Source organism: Anabrus simplex, chromosome 5 (assembly GCF_040414725.1).
Source record: "Anabrus simplex isolate iqAnaSimp1 chromosome 5, ASM4041472v1, whole genome shotgun sequence".
Taxonomy (NCBI): Eukaryota; Metazoa; Arthropoda; class Insecta; order Orthoptera; family Tettigoniidae; genus Anabrus; species Anabrus simplex.
The window spans coordinates 42328773-42348255 of record NC_090269.1 but is presented as its reverse complement, the minus strand read 5'-3'; the positions used below and the strand labels follow the sequence as shown (position 1 = coordinate 42348255).

Genomic DNA, 19483 nt, shown 5'->3' with positions numbered 1-19483 from the left:
TATCTAATAGATTTAATTCTTGGTTAGAGAAGGTTGCATTAGATAGGTTGATTGTAGTGGGAATGTTAGTCAAATGGGAAGGGATAAAAGCAAACTCATGACAGAATATGAAAACTTATTTATTTTCCTCGACCAACATTTTAATAAAGATAAAAATCTAAATGACACTATTGATAAAAAAAGCCCCTTGTATGAACAGATTCTTATTTTATTACGAGAATCAACTTCCCTCACCAACAAATTCTTAAAAATCTTCAACCTCACATCAATTAGAGTTCCCACCTCCCCTACAGCCAATATACCCCCCTCCCTTCCCCCCGCCGCTAGTACCTCTAATTCAAATACAACCAATAAACCCATAGCCACACCCACCGGAACATCGCTCCCTCCAATAGCCTTACACCGTTACAACACGCACAGTAATACACTCTCTTCCTTCCCTCCCACCAATAGCAGCCCCCCTCTAATAGTTACGTCAACGCAAACAGATCCCCCTCCACCTCCAGCACAAAACTTCAGTTATAACACACGTAGCAAGAAGTCTACTGTTGCAAATACTTCTAACTCATAATATTACAAGCTATCTTTGTCACCGTCAAATGGTAAGTGCATAAGATTCTACTTCAATATTTTTCAAATATCTTTTCACACAATTAACTCTACGTTTCTTGCTTCCATTTACAGATTCCACTTGTATATGCTTTTTCAACTAGAATATCTACAAACTCACAATTTACAACATTTGAACATCACTTCAAATTTTGAGATGGTCCATAGTGATCCTATTTGAAACTGTTCTTCAACTTCTATTCACCAACTTCATATCCTCAACGTGTTCTACAACTTCACCATATGCATCTGACTTTCATCTTTTTTCTTCAAGATCATGATGAACTTCGGATCTCCCGACTAACTTTGACTTTTACTCTCTCCTCTTTACTTTGATTATATAAGATTTTTCGCCATCGTCAAATTATAACCGCCATTACTATCAACTTTACTTTTATGCAATCTTACTACTTGTTGTTTAACAATCTGTTTTATTCCATTGTACTTATTTTAGCAGCCTTCTAAGGTTAATTTTGTTAATACTTCCACTATTGTATCTCATCACATTGTATTTTCAAACCATCATTGTTATTTTTAATGTTATTTTACTTCAAATCTCTTCAAGATTTTAAAATTCATTTCATCACTACATGTTATTTAGACGCTTATTTTTAATTTAAGGTTAAGACTATGGCTGATGATGCCTTCAGAGAAGGCGAAACATGTCCCACTATTAGCTAACAAATTTATGTAAATCATCCAAGACGATTTTGTATTGATTAGGTGGTCTAATAAATAACTTAATGTTATTATTTCAATCTAATATCATCAATACGGACCAAAAATGATATTTATTACATGTAATGTCAATGCCAACCAGGCAATAGTAAAACCTAACAAGTACTTGAACCTAAAAATTAAAATAGGCAAGATTTCTAGAGATATCAAGTTTCTTAAAGATTGCTTGAAATTAGAGTTGGTACCTAAATTTCTCAAATCTTTACAAAGAAAAAGTCATCCCTATTCAAAATCTAATGCCACTCAAAAGAAAGTAAACAACATATGGTTGAAAAATGAAATTAAACTATTATACAAGAAGAAATCTTTACTAAATTTACAATTATATAAGACTCATTTGACCATCTCTCAGAAATTACCCCCACTTGAATGGAGCTCATTTTTAAGGTACACTGACCTCAAACTATCTTACGTATTAGACAAGAAACAGAAAACCCTAAACCTTAAATTACTTAGTCTTCAAGAAAACAAATGTAAAACTCCTGACCAAAATACAAACAACAAAGTGTCCCCTTCCCATTTGACTAACATTCCCACTACAATCAACCTATCTAATGCAACCTTCTCTAACCAAGAATTAAATCTATTAGATAAAGGCATCAAACATAATTGGCCTAATCACAAAAAGGCAGAAGACATCATCACTACCATCGCTGAAACCGAAACTAATATCGATAAACAAATCCCAATTGATAAACAGAATGACGTACGATATGAAGTAAAAAAGAAACTCCCAACTTTAATTAATGAGATAACATCTAATAATAACCACAATGTCTCGAAACAAATTCTAAACCTGAAATCCAAAATCCATAACAACAACGTAGTAATTACAAAAGCAGATAAGGGCAACACCATAGTAATAATGAACAAACAAGATTACATCAATAAAACTGAAACCTTTTTTTCAGACAATACCTATACCTTAATTAACAAAGATCCAACAAACAAAATACAGCGTAACTTAAAGAACCTTCTGAAAAATTCTAACTTCATTTTAAATGATCAAGATTATCAGAAATTAACTGTAATGAACCCAAAATTACCTACAGTCAGATCACTGCCCAAAATTCATAAAAATGATGTCCCCATTCGGCCTATAATTAATAGTATCAATAGTCCTACCTATAAAACCTCTCAATTCCTACACAAATTCCTAAAAAAACACTTCAAATTTCACAACTCCAACCCCATAAAGAACTCGATCGAACTCTGTAATTCCCTAAATAAGTTCAGTCTACAACCAAACCACGTTTTATGTTCTTTTGACATCACCAACATGTATACTAATATCCCTATCAACAATACTATTAACATCATAAAAAACAATCTGTTGAAACATAGCACATTGAGTAGAATCGAAATTGATGAATGGTTAAAATTACTTAATTTCGTTTTAGACAACAACTATTTTACCTTCAATAAGAAAATTTACAAACAAGAAGGTCTAGCGATGGGAGACCCGTTATCTGGAATACTAGCCGACATATACTTAGATAATCTCGAACATAGTAAGATTATTAATAACATCAACGGACTCTGTCTTTGGCATCGCTATGTTGATGATACCATAGCTATCATTGATAAACAAATCAACAACAGCAATAACATACTATCATTCCTCAACAACTTAGATAATAATATTAAATTCACTAAAGAAGATGAGATCAATAACTCTTTGAACTTCTTAGATATCAAAATCACACGAGCATTGAACAAATTCGACTTCCAAATATACAGAAAACCCACCTTTTCTCCAACAACCATAAAAAATGATTCTTTACATCCCAACTCACATAAAAAAGCCACTTATCACAGTTTAATATATAGAGCATTAAAGATCCCTATGTCCTCTACTAATTTAAAGAAAGAATTACTATTCATCAAGGAAATAGCTAAATTCAATGGATTTAACACGAATATGATTGATAAAATCATCAATAAAACCAAACTGAAACTAGCTACCAATTTAACTCCATTAAAACCCGTCAAACCAAAATACGCTAAATTCACGTTCACTAACCATAGCATTTACCCGATAACCAATTCATTAATGAAGCACGAAATAAAAATAGCCTACACAACAAAAAACACTAATCGCAATTTATTCTTCAATCACAACTCTATCAACATCACAGACAATAGTTACTCTGGATCAGGAATATACAGATTGAAATGCTCTACATGTAATTTTTCTTATGTTGGCCAAACTGGCCGCAGCTTCTCTACCAGATACGCCGAGCATTACAATGCCCAAAGACACAACAAATTCTCCGCAATGGCCAACCATATGAGGGACACCGGGCATAAATTCACCACAATAGAACAAGACCTCCATATCCTAAAAAGAGTTGATAAAAGCAAACTCATGACAGAATATGAAAACTTATTTATTTTCCTCGACCAACATTTTAATAAAGATAAAAATCTAAATGACACTATTGATAAAAAAAGCCCCTTGTATGAACAGATTCTTATTTTATTACGAGAATCAACTTCCCTCACCAACAAATTCTTAAAAATCTTCAACCTCACATCAATTAGAGTTCCCACCTCCCCTACAGCCAATATACCCCCCTCCCTTCCCCCCGCCGCTAGTACCTCTAATTCAAATACAACCAATAAACCCATAGCCACACCCACCGGAACATCGCTCCCTCCAATAGCCTTACACCGTTACAACACGCGCAGTAATACACTCTCTTCCTTCCCTCCCACCAATAGCAGCCCCCCTCTAATAGTTACGTCAACGCAAACAGATCCCCCTCCACCTCCAGCACAAAACTTCAGTTATAACACACGTAGCAAGAAGTCTACTGTTGCAAATACTTCTAACTCATAATATTACAAGCTATCTTTGTCACCGTCAAATGGTAAGTGCATAAGATTCTACTTCAATATTTTTCAAATATCTTTTCACACAATTAACTCTACGTTTCTTGCTTCCATTTACAGATTCCACTTGTATATGCTTTTTCAACTAGAATATCTACAAACTCACAATTTACAACATTTGAACATCACTTCAAATTTTGAGATGGTCCATAGTGATCCTATTTGAAACTGTTCTTCAACTTCTATTCACCAACTTCATATCCTCAACGTGTTCTACAACTTCACCATATGCATCTGACTTTCATCTTTTTTCTTCAAGATCATGATGAACTTCGGATCTCCCGACTAACTTTGACTTTTACTCTCTCCTCTTTACTTTGATTATATAAGATTTTTCGCCATCGTCAAATTATAACCGCCATTACTATCAACTTTACTTTTATGCAATCTTACTACTTGTTGTTTAACAATCTGTTTTATTCCATTGTACTTATTTTAGCAGCCTTCTAAGGTTAATTTTGTTAATACTTCCACTATTGTATCTCATCACATTGTATTTTCAAACCATCATTGTTATTTTTAATGTTATTTTACTTCAAATCTCTTCAAGATTTTAAAATTCATTTCATCACTACATGTTATTTAGACGCTTATTTTTAATTTAAGGTTAAGACTATGGCTGATGATGCCTTCAGAGAAGGCGAAACATGTCCCACTATTAGCTAACAAATTTATGTAAATCATCCAAGACGATTTTGTATTGATTAGGTGGTCTAATAAATAACTTAATGTTATTATTTCAGTCTTCCAAGTTATCGGAATACTATTAGGACAACAAGTTGGGTTCACAAAAATGCCTTGCATTTTATATGAAAGGGACAGTCGGGCAAGGCAAAGACATTGGAGTGTGAGAGTTTGGCCAGATCAGAGAAATTTTATGCCTAGAACTAAAAAATATCATGCACGAATGACTTGTAGAACCAAAAAAATCTTGCTTCCACCACTTCACATAAAATTGGGCTTGATGAAGCAATTTGTAAGGGCTCTACCACGCTGCTTCAGGTACCTTTCCAAGACATTTCCCTTCATTACACAAGACAAATTGAAAGCTGGAATTTTTGTTGGTCCTCAAATAGAGAAATTGATGAAGAATGAAGATTTTGATAAGAAAATGAAAAAGAGAGAAAAAGACAAATGGACCTCCTTACGATCAGTTACTGAGAACATTCTAGGGAGTAACAAAGTACCTAATAATAGGGCCATGTTGAAAAATTTCAAGAAGATGGGTTGTAACATGAGTGTGAAAGTCCACTTTCTACACATGCATATCGACTACTTTCCGGTAAATTTGGGACATTATAATGAAGAGCAGAGTGAACGTTTTCACCAAGATATTAAGGATATGGAGAGGAGGTACCAGGAGACCTGGAATGCATCTGTGATGACTGACTACTGTTGGATGTTGAAGAGGGACAGTCATCTTTAAGGTTCTGCAAGGAAGTCAAAGAATAGAAAGTTTAAAATGGAACACCGTTGACTTCTTGTTTTGATACAAGATAGTCACAACATAAATTAGAGGAGTTCTGTAGAGTATTTTTTAAATGTATTGAATAAAAACTCACCTTGTGTGAAATGGTGTTCGAATATATTTATGAGCTCAGAAGTTAAAATCATCAAAACACTACTTCTTATTTTGTGTAAAAACCTGATGTGAAAGGCAAAAATGAAAGTACTTTCTAGAATCAGTGTAAACAATTGATTTTAGAACACCTACTTTTAACTATGGTCTTGGAATAAGAAATTTCAGAGGAGACAGACTCGTACAGTTTTGTGCAGAACATGACTTGTTCATTTCTAACATTCTTCAAGCTTCCTCATAGGCGACTGTTACACATGGACTTCACCTTCCAATGATGCTGAAAATATTATAAGGAATCAAATTGATTTCATTTTGGTAGGTCAGCATCTAAGGAAATACGTAATGTGATATCCATGATAAAGTATCCTGGTGCTGATATTAATAGTGATCATAATCCACTAGTAATGGATTTCAGAATGCTTCGATTTAGAAAAGCTATAAGAAATGCTCCACCATCCAAATGTGTTGATATCAAAAAACTAATGTATCAGGATGTGAGAGTCACTGTGAGAAATGCTCTGGAAAAAAATGAAAACAATAGAAAACACAAATCTCACGTAAGTGGAATCCACATGGAATTCTGTCAAAAAACAGCATGATTGAAGTCCAAGACATTCACATAGGACACATTAACAACAAAAAGAAGCAGAATTGGATGACAGAGGAAATTTTGGAACTGATGAATGAAAGAAGGAAGTAAAAAACAAAAGATCAAATTCAGTACAAAGAATTGAACAAAACTATACATAGAAAATGCAGAGAAGCTCGAGAAATGTGGATGTCTGACAAATGCAAAGAAATTGAGATCCTTCAAGAGTGATTTTTTTTCAATCTACATAAAAAGGTAAAAGAGCTTAATGGTTTGCAACTGAAATGGCATGGTCATATTCTGAGAAATGACAACAATGAAATCATCTTAGGTGTTGAAGAGAAGCTCAAAAGATGGCAGCGGAAATACATCAAATCTATTTTTCAAGATGATAGTAATGATCCCCCCACGCTTGATAAGAGAATAAATGAAATTGGCCCTGAAATAACTAAGAATGAAGTTGTGCATGCTATAAAACTTCAGAAGAATAGTAAAGCCATGGGCCCAGATGGAGTTTATGCCGAAGTTCTTAAAGTCATGACAGAACAGGAATCTACCGGCCTTGACATCATAACATCATTATTTAATCACATTTATGCCTCAGGAAAGATACCATATGACTGACTAAAATCAACATTCATTCCATTACCGAAAAAGTTCAACTCATCTCATTGTTATGACTACCATTTGATAAGTTTGATGTCTCATGTACTCAAAATTTTCCACCGGATCATATACTCTCGAGTATATAAGAAATGTGAATCTTGCATGGATCAGAGTCAATTTGGTTTTAGGAATGGTCTTAGCACGTGTGAAGCACTTTTCTCCTTAAATGTATTAATGCAGCGGTGCATGGATATGAATGTGGATGTTTATGTTTGTTTTATAGATTACAAAAAGGCATTTGACTGTGTTAAACATGAAAAGTTGATCACGATTCTTTAACAACTCGGTATTGATCGCAATGATCTACGTATAATCAGTAATGTATACTGGAATCAGACAACAAATGTCAAAACTGATCAAGGAACTTCAGGAACAATTTCAATTTCAATTTCAATTTTCTAATTGAAATTGTTCCTGAAGTTCCTTGATCAGTCAAGGTACGTCAAGGTTGTTTATTATCTCCTCGTCTGGTCAATACTTATTCTGAGGTAATCTTCAAGGAAGCATTGGCGGATGATTGTGGAGGGATCACGATAAATGGAAAAGTTGTTAACAACATTAGATATGCAGATGACACTGTCATCATAGCAGATAAACTACCTGTTCTTCAATGCATGATAAACCGCCTAGTTCAATGAAGTGGGGAATATGGCCTAATTATTAACACTTCCGAACCCAAGGTTATGGTATTCTCTAAAAGGATAAACCCAATATCCCTCACAATAAAAGGAAACACAGTTGAGCAAGTATCCTCCTTCAAATATTTAGGCACTATTTTGGACAGTCTAATGTGATTCTAAGAAAGAGGTTAAATCTAAAATAGAACAAGCCCGGAAACAATTCATTGATATGAGAAAATTCTTCATACGATCAGACCTCAGTTTATCACTGAGAATCAGGATGATCCACCGTTACATATACTCTGTCCTCCTTTACGGGTGTGAAAGTTGGACCTTGGACCCAAATACTGAGAAACGAATTGAGGAATTTGAAATGTATTTGTACAGATGTATTCTACGTATGCCATGGATACTGAAAATTTCGAATATTGAGGTCCTTCGTTGGATGGAAAATCAAAGAGAACTATTACTTGTTATAAAACAATGAAAAACAAGATGCTTGGGACATATTATGAGAGGTGATAAATACCAGTTATTACAATTAATTATTGAAGGGAAAATTCATGGGAAAAGGTCTTTTGGAAGATGAAGAAATTTGTGGTTGAAGGATATCCGAAGATGGCATTGTTATACATCGGAGGTCTTTCGTGTTGCATTGTCAAGATCAGAGCTGGCCATGTGGATCGTCAACCTCCTTTCGAAGACGACGTCTTAAGAAGACTTTTAACAAAGCATCTGACAAAAAGTTTTAAAATGCAGACTAGTGAATCAATTAACTGTGTTGTAGTTTTAGGTCATTCAAGCCATTTTAGATGCCAAGGCAGAACGTAACTCCACAACTTAGGGAACTTGAAAGAAGTTACATTGTTGACATGAGAGTGTAATGTGTCATTCCAGGAAGTGACATGGTTAGTTGGGTACAGTGTTTGTTTGAACAAAGTTGTACCATACAGTGAGAATGTTTTGGATGTCCAGTGTTGGACAGTGCTAGAGAGAATCATAATTTTGTAAGGTTGTCAGTGATTGTGTATTCTGCTGCATCCACTGCATTTGCTTATCATTGGTGAATAGCAAACATTTTATCCTATGTCTTCTCCTCTCTCCAGAGGTTACCATTTGTAATCTATCACAAAATATTGTTTTTTCGAATGGATCACATTTCTGGTCTGAATAGCTTAGGTCTCAAGTTGATGGTTATTTGAAGGTGTTCAGATATGTCAGCCTCATGTTGGTAGTTTTACTGGCACATAAAAGAACTACCGTGGGGAAAAATTCTGACACCTCAATGTCTCCAAAAAATATAAAAGTTGTTAGAAGACAAACCTAATAACATTATTATTGAATTACACTTCTGTTTAGTCATACATGATGGGTAAATCCTTGTCAAATATTGTTGACCTTGTGAGTGGGATCATTAAGAATATTGGCATGAAGGATACCGCTACACTGCAGGACATTATTGTCTAGGGTGGTACTGTTTATGATAGGAAATCTCCTCTAGCACATATCAGTATCACCATTACAAGTTCCCATCATTTCAGTGGCATTTTGGAGACTAGTTGGACTTATGTTCTTGAAGGCCATATTTTAACTTGACATTACCAGGGCACATGTTGCAGTACCTTTCTTCTTCTTAAGCCGTCGTCTCCAAACGGAGGTAGACGATCCACACGGCCAGCTCCGATCTTGAAGTTGCAGCCATGCCATGTGGATTTATTGGAATATCTCTCAGGATCTTTAATGCAGTGGTTTCCTGTTGCCTTCTGCATCCTAATGCCGTTGATCAAACTGATTCCTCCGCCTTTGGGAACAATTTCTTGTCCCCAGGACAATAGAGTGCCCTTACCCATACCCGCTCATCCACTCTCAAAGAGACTGTTGGCACTTGGTATAGTACCTTTGCAGGATAACAATATTCCACTTCTGTCATCGCTAGACTGCCAGGTTGTATATCTGTTGCATTATCAAATGATAGGTACAGGAAAAAGACTGCTTGTCAGCAAATGTTGTTGTACTCGGAATATGTGTGAATGATACATGGATTCCTTAGGACATCATAAAAATATTGTCTGTTTCAATGTGCTGACACATTCTGTAAAAATCAAATGACTATCACAACTAATTCATGGCATTTGTATATTTATGAATAGCAATTTAAAATTTGTAAACATTATTCTTTACTGTTGGAAATAAATATTATGCATTAACTTCACTCAAATTTTATACACATTTTCCTCTTAAACTCGCTGTGTTTTCACTAGTGATGTTATTCCTGGTGCCCTTGTGAGAAAAATAACTTCAGACATACTGAGAGAAGAGGAAGGGAGAAGATTGAATGAATCAGTCAGTCAGTCAGTCAGTCAGTCAGTCAGTCAGTCAGTCAGTCAGTCTTTGATCTTAAAATAGGGCTGTTGCCAATGTTGCAAATTTGCTATCAGTTGTTTACTTAGTCTTCTCACTGTGTGGGTGGGGACAGTAGATTACATCCATGGTATCCCCTGCCTGTCATAAAAGGTGACTAAAAGGAGACCCAAGGGCTTTCATCTCAGGAGCATAGGTTGGCCACAACTGTTCCCCATAGCTGAATCTGGCATTACTTCCACATACTGGTGCCAGTCTCTTCACTTCCATCTCTCTTATCTGACCTCTCTTTGTCAACTTTTCTGACCCTGATGGTATTAGGTTTATGAGGCCTTGGTAGTCTTTTTCATGACCTTCATCGCCGTTCTCTTCCTTTTGTTGATAGCTTCATTTTCCCTTCTAATTAATATTAATAAAGGATGGTTGCTTAGTTGTACTTCCTTATAAATCAACCATCACCAAGACTGCTGTAATATTTTCTTAAATGATTCAAAAGATCTTGAAAATTTTTCAAACATTTCCCTTGATAAATCATTCTAGTCCATAATTCCTCTTCCAAAAAATGAATTTTTGCATCAGTATGTCCTCTTGAATTCCAACTTTATCTTCACATTATGGTATTGCCTACGTTTAAAAGCTCCACTCAAGCTTATTTGTCTACTAATGTCGTTCACCGCCATCTCTCCACTGACAGCTTGGAACATACTGCTTAGTAAAGCAGCTCAATTCTTCCCACCTGAAAATTTGTAACATTTTCATAACACTACCACCGAAAATGGTCAAGTTCATTAATACGGACAGAAATCACTCAGAGCAAATCTTGCTACTTCCCTCTGGATCTTTTCCATTTCTTGTATCAAATAATCCTGGTGTGGTTCCTATACCTAGAACCATACTCTAATTGGGTTCTTACCAGAGACTTATATGCCCTCCCCTTTACATCCTTACTTTATTTGTTTTGTCTACTTCTTAATGCTGTTTTTTGACACGGTTGGGAGGCGAGATGAATTTATATGACCTGTTTTTACTGTCGGATGCCCTTCCTGATGCCAAACTCAGTGGAGGAGCAAATGAAGATGAAATGAATGCTACCTCCTAACTACACCCTCTAAATACAGTACCGGTACCCTCATGACTATATGAAGACATCTGTAACCTTCGTTTACAACCTTGTTAATGTGATTACCCCAGTGAAGATCTCTCTTTACATTAACACCTACGGAAGGTACGTACAAGGTACTTACAATGATTCCCATGAGGTACTATCATCCCATCAAAACAGTAATTAAAACTGAGAGCTTTTTCTCTTGGTGAAACTTACAACACCGGGATGAGTGGCTCGGACAGCTGAGGCACTGGCCTTCTGACCCCAACTTGGCAGGTTCAATCCTGGCTCAGTCCGGTGGTATTTGAAGGTGCTCAAATATGTGAACCTCGTGTTGGTAGATTTACTGGCACGTAAAAGAATGCCTGCGGGACGAAATTCCGGCACCTCGGCATCTCTGAAAGCCGTTAAAGTAGTTAGTGGGACATAAAGCAAATAACATTATCATCATTAAACTTACAGCCGTATTTTTTATCCTGTTTATCATCATATCATTGTCTACTGTCTCCACCTCACAAAAAAATTGTCGAGGTCAGTTTGTAGTCACTTACAATCCTGTAAATGATTTATTACTCTATACAGTATCTCACTATCAGCCACATTCAATCGTTTTTACGATGTGGCCTCTTTAAGTCCGAAGCAAGGTAGGCTTTCATGAGGTCTCTCCATCTGGGACGGTCTTGAGCGATGTTCTGCCAATTGATCCCAGTAATCATCCGGATGTTTTTATCCCATCTGTCCAGTGGTCTTCCCTTAGGTCTCAGATGATCTTTCGGACTCCATTCAAGCACAAGCTTTGTCCACCTACCATCAGTTCTCCGAGTAACATGGCCTGCCCACTGCCATTTTAGGGTAAACACCCTTTCTAAAATATCACTGACCTTTGTGACTGACCTGATGAAATCTGCTCTCTTCCTGTCTTTCTTTGTGAGGCCTAGCGTAAACCGTTCCATAGTTCTTTGGGTTGTTCTGAATTTTTGCTTAACAAACTCGCTCAATGTCCAGGTTTCACAACCATAAGTCAGTACAGGGAGAACACTCTGGTCAAAGACTATCTTCTTTAGGTGGGTTGGCATGTTGGATTTGAAGATTAAAGAATTTCTTCTGTAGGCTTGCCATCCTAGTTTGATACATTAGAAGATTTTTGGTCTTAAGCCCCCTTTCATGTTTACAAGCTGCCCAAGATAGACATATTCATTGACCTGTATACAGTAACATAACCTGCAAATGCATGATCTATGATTCCAGTTCTTTACTCATATCATTTATAAATAGGGGAAAACATAAAGGTCTAGTAATACTGCCCTACGGGACCTCCTCTTATTACAGGATCAGATTATGCTTCACCTAGCTCTATTTTCTAGAAATTTAGCCAGCCATTCAGCAAGTCTTTTGTCTTGTAGATTAGCCCCAATTTTTATCAATAGTCTTCTATGACCTACCCTATCAACAGCCTTGGATAGGTCAATAGTGATGCAGTCCATTTTGACCTCCTGAATCTGAAATATTTGCTATATCTTGCTGGAGTTGTACAGGTTGAGCCTCACTGGAATAACGTTTCCTAAATCCAAACTGCCTTCTATCAAACCAGATACTAATTTTGCCAATGTGTCTAATATAATCAGAAAGAATACTTCCGTAAAGCTTACAAGCAACATACGTCAAACTGACTAACCTATAATTATTCGCTTTATGTTTATCATACCATCTGAGCATAAAAGTCGTTATGAAGATTATGTATGTATTTCTTTTGTTCTGGAATTTTTTATCACACACACACACTATCTCAGATGTGAACATTCTCAATCCAATCAATCAATTAGTCAATCAATCATTTTTCACTACTGATCTGCATTTAGGGCAGTCACCCAGGTGGCATATTCCCTATCTGTTGTTTTCCTAGCCTTTTCTTAAATGATTGCAAAGAAATTGGAAATTTATTGAACATCTTACTTGGTAAGTTATTCCAATCCCTAAATCCCTTCCCTACAAATGAATGTTTGTCCCAATTTGTCCTCTTGAATTCCAACTTTATCTTCATATTGTGATCTTTCCTACTTTTAAAGACACCACTCAAACTTATTAGTCTACTAGCTGATGCACCCGTGCTTCGCTACGGGATTCTCAGAAAGACTGACTTTGTGGTTTTCCTAACTGAAATCAACATAGGTCATTACAAAAACGTAAGTTTGAATGTAGCGATTAAAAGCAATGCTATCATATAAAATACTCGATCAAATGGAAAGCCGCACGTTTTATCACTTTTAATGAACAGTGCTGCGGTTAGATTGCGGTGCCAATCTAATAGTTCAAAGTTCCAGAGCTGGGATGACCAGGTCGCAGATTGCCATGAACACTCATCTGCCATTATTCCGCTAAATATGCACACTGTTCATTCCAATCAGTGCCTCAGAGTAGGGATTGAATAGCCCGAATGCTATGATGGTCCAGTGTGTTATGTACCAGTAGTATCAGAAAATTTATTTTTTTGCTAGGGGCTTTACGTCGCACCGACACAGATAGGTCTTATGGTGACGATGGGATAGGAAAGGCCTAGGAGTTGGAAGGAAGCGGCCGTGGCCTTAATTAAGGTGTGAAAATGGGAAACCACGGAAAACCATCCTCAGGGCTGCTGATAGTGGGATTCGAACCTACTATCTCCTGGATGCAAGCTCACAGCCGCGCATGACCAACTCGCCCGGTGTAAAATATTTTATACCGTAAACTGTTGTTTCTTATTCTCCGACTTTATATACCAATTTTCATTAAATACTGTGTACCCATTTTCTCGTTACTCGGCGCTGATATGGACTTACAGTAGTAACAAAAATCCAAATTCATGAATATCTTTGTGATCATAGCCAGTATGGTAACAATGTATAAGACATAAATAATAGGAAATTTAATACTATATAACCTTAGTTATGTAGCATTCATTGATTACACCTCTAATAAGAAATATTTGAGAATTACATTTCAGGCCATCCCCTAAACTACAATTTCACTCAGCGTGAATAAAATAATTTACAGCCTAGACTATAGCGACTTATTTCCTGACTTTGCATACCGATTTTCATCAAGATAGGACTACTAATAACAACAATATTTGAGAATTAAATTTTAGGCCTTCCCCTAAACTACCATTTTTCTCAGCGTGAATGCAGTTATTGACGGCCTAGATTGTAGCAATTTATTCCCCAACTTTGCATACCTATTTTCTTTAAAATACGACCACTAATAAGATAAATAGTTGAGAATTCAGTATTAGGCCTTCCCCTAAACTACCATTTCACTCAGCGTGAGTAAAATGATTTATAGCCTAGATTGTAGAGGCTCATCCCCCGACTTCACATACCAATTTTCATTAAATTCTCTTCAACCGTTTTCTCGTGATGCGTGTACATACATACATACATACATACATACATACATACAGACAGACAGACAGACAGAAATTACGGAAAAGTAAAAAGTGCATTTTCTTGTTACTATGGACATGACCGATACAGAAATACCATTCTCTTCAAATTATCAGCAATGTACAGACAAAACTCTTATTTTATATATATAGACTAATGTCATCCCACACCATCTCTCCACGGACAGCTCATCTCCTTTCTTCCAGGTCTTCTCAGCCCAAACTTTGACACGTTTTTATAACGCTACTCTTTTGTCGGAAATCACCCAGAACAAATCGAGCTGCTTTTCTTTGGATTTGTTTCCAGTTCTTGAATCAAGTAATCCTGGTGAGGGTCCATGCACTGGAACAATACTGTAATTGGGGTCTTACCAGAGACTTATATGCCCTCTCTTTTACATCCTTACTGCAACCACTAAATAACCTCATAACCATGTGCAGAGATCTGTGCCCTTTATTTACAGTCCCATTTATGTGATTACCCCAATGAAGATCTTTCCTTATATTAATACCTAGGTACTTTCAATGACCCCCAAAAGGAACTTTCACCCCATCAACACAGTAATTAAAACTGAGAGGACTTTTCCTATTTGTGAAACTCACAACCTGACTTTTAACCCCGTTTATCATCATACCATTGCCTACTGTCCATCCCACATCATCATCAAAGTTATTTTGCTGTTTCTCACAGTCTTGTAACTTATTTATTGCTGTACACAGAATAACATCATCCGCAAAAAGCCTTATCTTTGATCCATTTCTTTACTTATATCATTTATGTATATATTTTAAAAGAATATATAAAGATCCAATAATATTGCCTTGAGGAATTCCCCTCTAGGGTGAACAGACCCAATTCAAAACCATTACATCATACAGATATGCCTGTCTAACTGCAATGTTGGTGATGGATAAAAGACATCAAGAGATTCTGTTGCTAAAGATGGCTGTTGCCAAATGGTTAAATGCACTATAAATATGTATCTGCAATAGAGAGAAAGAAAGTCTGTATAATTCTGTGTAATATCACCACATAATGGACATGAACTTTTATCATTCTTCATGTTTGCTGATTCATTTGTTGTCAAAGGACAGTAGCTAGCTTACACAATTTCTGGTCAGATTACAGGAAAATATAATTATTTTCTAGTTTCTTGTTTTGAATTGTTTTGTGGGACAGTTATTAAGAGTTTCTATCAGTCAGTTGTAAACATTCTAAACAAGCATATCAACAATGCAAATGCTAGTATTCACTTTCATCTGTGACTGTCTTACTGCAGTAGCTGTTCTGTGTTATGTTTGAGCATAATGTCATAACTAATCAAATGAATACTAGTGGAAGATGGAAAATCCAAGAAATATATATATTGTCAGCAAATAACTGCATGAATGAGACTGGATAGTTTCTATTTTTCTGTTATAGGAGAAGCCATTTCTTTTCAATTTCAACTTGTAGACATTATATAGGCTTTTGGGCTTATGCCACGTCAAGAAAATAAGGTGAAATTCTTTACGTTTCGCAGAGAACTTTGCTTTGCATCGTCAGGAGAAAATCTCAACTGTTCACGAGAAAGGCTTCTCAGACAATGAGGTTCGAATTTAGACATTATAATAGAAGTGGAAGTGGTGTATTCATTCGCCATGTCTATAAGTACAGGCCATGAAAGCATCAATGGCAACAAAATTTCAACTTAGTTAATCTAAAATTGTTAAGTTCTTCAGTCTGTCAAAACTAATTCATGATTAAATAAAACTCAGACAGTACCTGAACAACAGATTGTACCTGAAAAGAAACAATTTAATTAAAAATAGAATGACATCATTCAATACAATTTAAAATACAATGTTAATAATAATAGAGAACTGTCTGATCACCCATAAACATATACTCTGAATTTTGATGTGGATGAGTTCTGGAAACCTGAGGTTCTTTTGAATGCTCTTCTTCACTATGTATTCTTTCCATCCCTGTCAGTAAATGGTCATCAGTATCTTCAAGCTGGATTTCTTCTACTACTTCTCGTTTTATCCATGTGACTTATGCAGTTGATAACAATTTTCTTTCGACAATTGTGTTCTTTCTGTCCACTAAATTTTGCTGTGTGAGATGTTGAGACAAGTCTGAGTATTTCTCAATTAATTTCTGCCTCATCAGTTTGCTGAACACAGTCAAATCAGTTTCCACTTTTGTAACACTATTGAAGACGCATAACTTCCTCATTCATAACAGTAGACCATTGGATACATCTTCTCGGTAATCCTACGGCAATGGTTGTCGGTTGAGATCCTGACAAAACATCTGCTGAGGACACAGCTGAGAGATGAGGGGTGCTGCTTAGCTGAGAGATGAGGGGTGCTGCTTAAATTTGTTGGTGGTTGGGTTTCTCCTGAATTTCTTCACTCACTGATTCAAGAAGATTTTGAAACTTATCCAGAATCTCTGGTAAAGTTTCAAACATTGGCTGTGTAAAATATATTTAGCAGTAGAATAAGCCCGCCTTGTGGCCATGATTGTCAAGGCATTGAAGTCTATACGGTCTGACACCGTGGTTAGCCGGTTCGAGTCCCGTTGGTCAAAACAGTTTTCACCATCAGAATGTTGGCCAGCAAGGCAGGGAAGGTGGTAGTATACAATCACTAGATTGTGTGTCAATAGCCTGGATTAAATTCCAAACCTCTCCGCAATGCTTACGTGGAGTGAGGGTATATGACACTGTTGATGGTGATTCGTCCATTGGATGGGGACAGTTTTGGGCAGACACCTTGGTGTTATTGGACAGGAGTAGGCTACGTGCTGACACCAGGTTTCACCCTCTCCCTACCTCATCATCATCATTCCACCTATGGGCGTTAAATAGAAAGACCTGCAGGTGAGCCAAACATGTCCTCGGACACTCCTGGCACTAAAAGCCATACGATAAATAAATAAATAAATAAATTGAATAGATTGAACAGGAATTTAACTTACTCAGTTTTTTTTCTTTACAACTAAATGATTTAAGCAGTCTTATTCATGACCTGCAATAGAAATTACAACCTATGCTGTACTTGCATTTTAATCATTCTTCTTCTTCTTCTTCTTCTTCTTCTTCTTCTTCTTCTTCTTCTTCTTCTTCTTCTTCTTCTTCTTCTTCTTCTTCTTCTTTGCAAATGGGTCACTTAGGACCATGCAGAATCAACATTTGTTGGCTTTTTCTTTTAGCCCAGTATTCCTTCATACATAGTGAAGGGGTGTGTTTTCATTGCAGGGACCATACATGTCGGTTAGTCTTTCTTGCATCATCCTCAAAACTCCATGTGAGCATGATTTTCTGATTTCATCTCGGTCCAGTTCATTTGGTGATCCTAATTCTTTCAGGTCTGTCTGTTTGTATGAATGTGATGTGGTAGTTTTGTTCTTCAAGAATGTGTAAATTCTGTGTCAGTCAGATTGAGTTCATTCTTTCTAAGTGCCCAATGAATTGTATTTGTCGCTTGCACATTATTCTTTTATATACGCATTTGGTTTTGGAAAATGTACTCCATTTTTTATTATTGGTCCTAGGATTTTTCTCTTTTATGTTATTCTTCTCATAGTCCTTTTAGTGTTTTGTGTTGGAGATTGAGAGTTTCTGTTACATAGAGCTTCGGGTTTGATTACTGTAGTATAGTATTGGATTTTGCAATTCCAGAAGAGACTTTTTTTTATTTTTATTGGTGCACTTGCTTTTGCCATTCTCTTACAACTTTTTCAAGTGCATAATTAAAGAGTAATGGAGATAATCCATCTCCTTTTTTACTCCTTTGTCTATTGGAAATTCTCTTCTCAGTTCTTCTGTACATTTTACCTTAGATTTGGTTCGTATGAGTATTTCTTTAATGATATTTGTTGTCTTTTGATCTAGTCCAAATTTTGTTAGTAATTCAAAATTCTGTTCATTAAAGAACAAAACTTATAACACTAGGAAACTATTCAAGTCAGTTCTCTTCTCCCTGGCTAATTATTTTAGTATCTAGCATTTCTGTTTATTGACATCAGTGTAGCCTCAAATTTTATTTCATTTTGTGTGTGCTGCTGTGATTCTGGTTCTTACTTGGTTGTTGTTTATTTGATTTAAAAATCCTTCTGTGTTGGAAAAGAACAAACGATAAAGAATAGGAACAAGAAAGGAACACACAATAAGATGAACATAATGACATCTCATTGTGGGAAGAGGCAGCAATAGCAATAGGAAAAAAGGAGATGTCCTTGTCATTTTGTGTTTTTATGCTTGTCTCCTATCCCTCTTCCCATCAATGATTCAATCATTTTACTGAATCAACCTACATATTTGATTCCATTCACGTTACTGAATCGATTCAATGATCCAGTTCACAGCACATTAGAGTCGCCGTTCCTATTACATCTGTGTGGTGTGTACTGATAGACAGCATCAACAGCATTCAAAGCTCGCTGCTGCCATCTGTTCTTCATTCTATGAACTGCTTTCCTATACATCATCCAGCTTTCAGATTCAGTTTTCTTCTGCAGCCACCTCTTCCCATCAAGTTTTGATGTTAGTAAGCCTTTCCTCTACTGTGACAAATCCATTTAATAAATATATAGAATTAGATTTTAAAAATATCTGTACACACAATCATCAGTGACCTGCATTTAGGGCTGTCGCCCAAGTGGCAAATTCCCTATCGATTGTTTGCATAGTCTTTTCATAAATGATTTCAAAGAACTTGGAAGTTTCACTGTATTCATGGTTTTATGATTAACACATTGGAGACCGTGTCTTAAGGTGGCATATGGGCAGGCAGACTGCCATATTTTGAAGGTTTTTAAAAAATTGTAGAAAATAGTAGGTAGGTTGCAATTGTATTACGTATATATTATCAAAAAATTAAAAGTGTCTATTCTACAGATTAAAAAGTTGCA

At 36.1% G+C, this 19483-nt stretch overlaps 1 protein-coding gene across 1 annotated transcript in view; it reads left to right on the top strand.

Annotated features, from left to right (window-relative positions):
• The window catches only part of LOC136874341 (phospholipid-transporting ATPase ABCA1-like), a 372334-nt gene that overhangs the window by 140102 nt on the left and 212749 nt on the right, over window positions 1-19483 (top strand). Inside the window, 1 exon segment of the mRNA XM_068227760.1 lies at window positions 6666-6900. Coding sequence (XP_068083861.1) covers window positions 6666-6900 — 235 coding nt within the window.